Genomic DNA, 2401 nt, shown 5'->3' on the forward strand with positions numbered 1-2401 from the left:
TTATTAAACAATTAAAATAAAAGAATAAAAAGTTATTAATTATTTTTAGTCTCGGCTTTCTTAGGTTTCTTCTCCTCATCTTTAGACTTCAATGGTTTAAGTAAAGCACGTTTAGATTTTTGCTCACTCATTTCTTCATCAACATCCACACCATCGTCATCAACAACCATTTCAATTTTTTGCGAATATTTTCTCACCCAATCAGGAATTGCAGATTGTTCAACGCTTTTAAGTCCTTTCTTCTTAGCAAATTTCCTGTTCCAAGCATTAAAGCTATTTAATCCGATACCACTTTCATCGAGAAATAGTGAAATTCTTTCACAACGTCTTATACTCTCGAGCTTTTGTCTAATCAAATCTTGCCGTTCCTCGTCAGTTTTTACCTTTTCGCTATTATTCAATTTCCAGTCTATGTATGAAGGTTCTTTCATAAGATAGAAGTATCTCTTTAATAATCCATTAACACTTGGCTCAATCTGAGATTCAGTATAAACGTCTACTAAATCCATTGAAGCAACGTCGGTATAAATATCATCACGCACCCTATTAAAAGAAGACATCGAATAATTTCTTTCAAAGTTCCGACGATTAAATAGTTCAACTCCATTCAATGACATCAACGACAACTCAGTGACACGCATTCAAAACCTCAAAAGTTACTATAAATACACACACAATAACATCAATTCAAACATGTCAACAAATACATTTAATTCGGAACCATCCAAAACAGATAAATTACATTTAAAAGAAGCTCTCTCTCATAATAAAGCTGTCCACTTTACTTCTAGATACATGTATTTAACTCTTTGGGGAGATGAAATATCAAACCAGACACAATTTAAAGAATTAATAGACCGATTTGCCGGACCAACTAATAACCTACAATACGCTCATATTTCTCCAATAGAACAAGACGGGGTTAATCCTCATCCCCATCAACATGTTATAATTGTAACCAGAAGGCCTCGTTCATTCAAAGCTCGCCCAATTATTAAACATTCAGACGGAACACAACAAACGTTCTGGTATTCACGCGTTAATTCATATACATCAAGGACGGGCGACATTTCTAAGATTATAGAATACATTACAAAGAAGGGTAAAGGAATGTTCAAAGGAGACCCAACGCTTAAAGAAGATCTTAAACAAACATGGATAAATGCTTTATCCAATTTAGATTCATACCAAGATTACGGAGAATTAGAAAAGAATTTGTTGGATATTAACGCAGAAAAATATATCCAACAAGAAGGTAAAATTAAATCACGTTGGATGCGTAAAAATGCGAGAAGACTCGATATTGAAAATTATACTAGAAACGATTTATTACCTTGGAGAGAAGAAATGGAGGAAGTTCAAACAGTACGTAAATGGATTAAATGCGCTCAAGGCGATCGTTATAGAATGGGAAATTTATTCATCGTTGGACCAACTAAAACCGGTAAAACAGAATTTGCCATTCAAGAAATATTCTTAAAATTTAATACATTTATGTTAAGAGGAGATTCTCTCTTCGACACTTATGATGAAGAACAAAATTATAGATTTATACTATTTGATGACATCAACTATGATAAGAATTTAATAAGATTAATAAAAGCTATTACATCCACTATCAATAAGAAAACAATGGTAAATATCAAATATTCCAAAGCTATTGTAACCGCCCGTCCTTGTATCCATTTATTAAATCAGAAAGAATATGAAAGTGTAGTAAGTTTAATGAAGTATAACGGTGGTTATAATTGGTGGAAGAGAAATTCATTGACGGTATTTATAAATAAAAAACTTTATAAAGATCCAGAAGAATCTGAAAATGATTCAGAAGACATGGAAAAACAAGAAGAAAACTACAACGCAATGAACGACTTAGAAGAAAAATTTAATGAAATTAAAGATATGCCAGAAAGTCAAACAACAGAAGAAACCAATCCCACTGAACACCAAACATTCTACAATAGAGTAACAAACTTATTAGAAGCGTTGGGCTATGACAATACCTTCTTAGAAGAATTTAATGAAAAGATTAAAGAATCGAGAAAGGACAAGAAGATGAAAAGAATACTAGATGAATCTCAGGAGAATAATGACAGCATGATTGAAGAATGGAACGAAGACCTTGAATCATATCAATTAGATAATCCATTAGGTATGTCAAAAGATGATTTTAATCGCTTTGAAAGAGATACGATGACAACTTATGAAAAGCAGAGAAGTAAGTATTTTAACAACACTCCCAGCGACAATACTATGGAAGAAGAAGACTATGATGTTGGTGACGATGATGATGTTGATGATTATTCAGACGGACCATTAGAACGCGCACCTCTTGGAGGGAAAAATGATGATATGGACATAATCTACGACTAAAAAGAATTAAATTAATTTATTTCTTTTT

General features: G+C 32.4%; 2 protein-coding genes across 2 annotated transcripts; one reads left to right on the top strand and one right to left on the bottom strand.

Annotated features, from left to right (window-relative positions):
- Nucleotides 1–35: 35 nt before the first annotated feature.
- On the bottom strand, nucleotides 36–560 carry ENU1_041670 (hypothetical protein; the record flags this gene model as incomplete). The annotated part of the gene is made up of 1 exon (XM_008857569.1): nucleotides 36–560. One exon carries the CDS (start codon nucleotides 558–560, stop codon nucleotides 36–38), a length of 525 nt encoding a protein of 174 aa, XP_008855791.1.
- A 133-nt stretch (nucleotides 561–693) lies between these two features.
- On the top strand, nucleotides 694–2373 carry ENU1_041680 (hypothetical protein; the record flags this gene model as incomplete). The annotated part of the gene is made up of 1 exon (XM_008857570.1): nucleotides 694–2373. One exon carries the CDS (start codon nucleotides 694–696, stop codon nucleotides 2371–2373), a length of 1680 nt encoding a protein of 559 aa, XP_008855792.1.
- Between the last annotated feature and the right edge of the window lie 28 nt (nucleotides 2374–2401).

Source organism: Entamoeba nuttalli (genome assembly GCF_000257125.1).
Source record: "Entamoeba nuttalli P19 unplaced genomic scaffold asmbl_2779, whole genome shotgun sequence".
Lineage (NCBI taxonomy): Eukaryota > Evosea > Mastigamoebida > Endamoebidae > Entamoeba > Entamoeba nuttalli.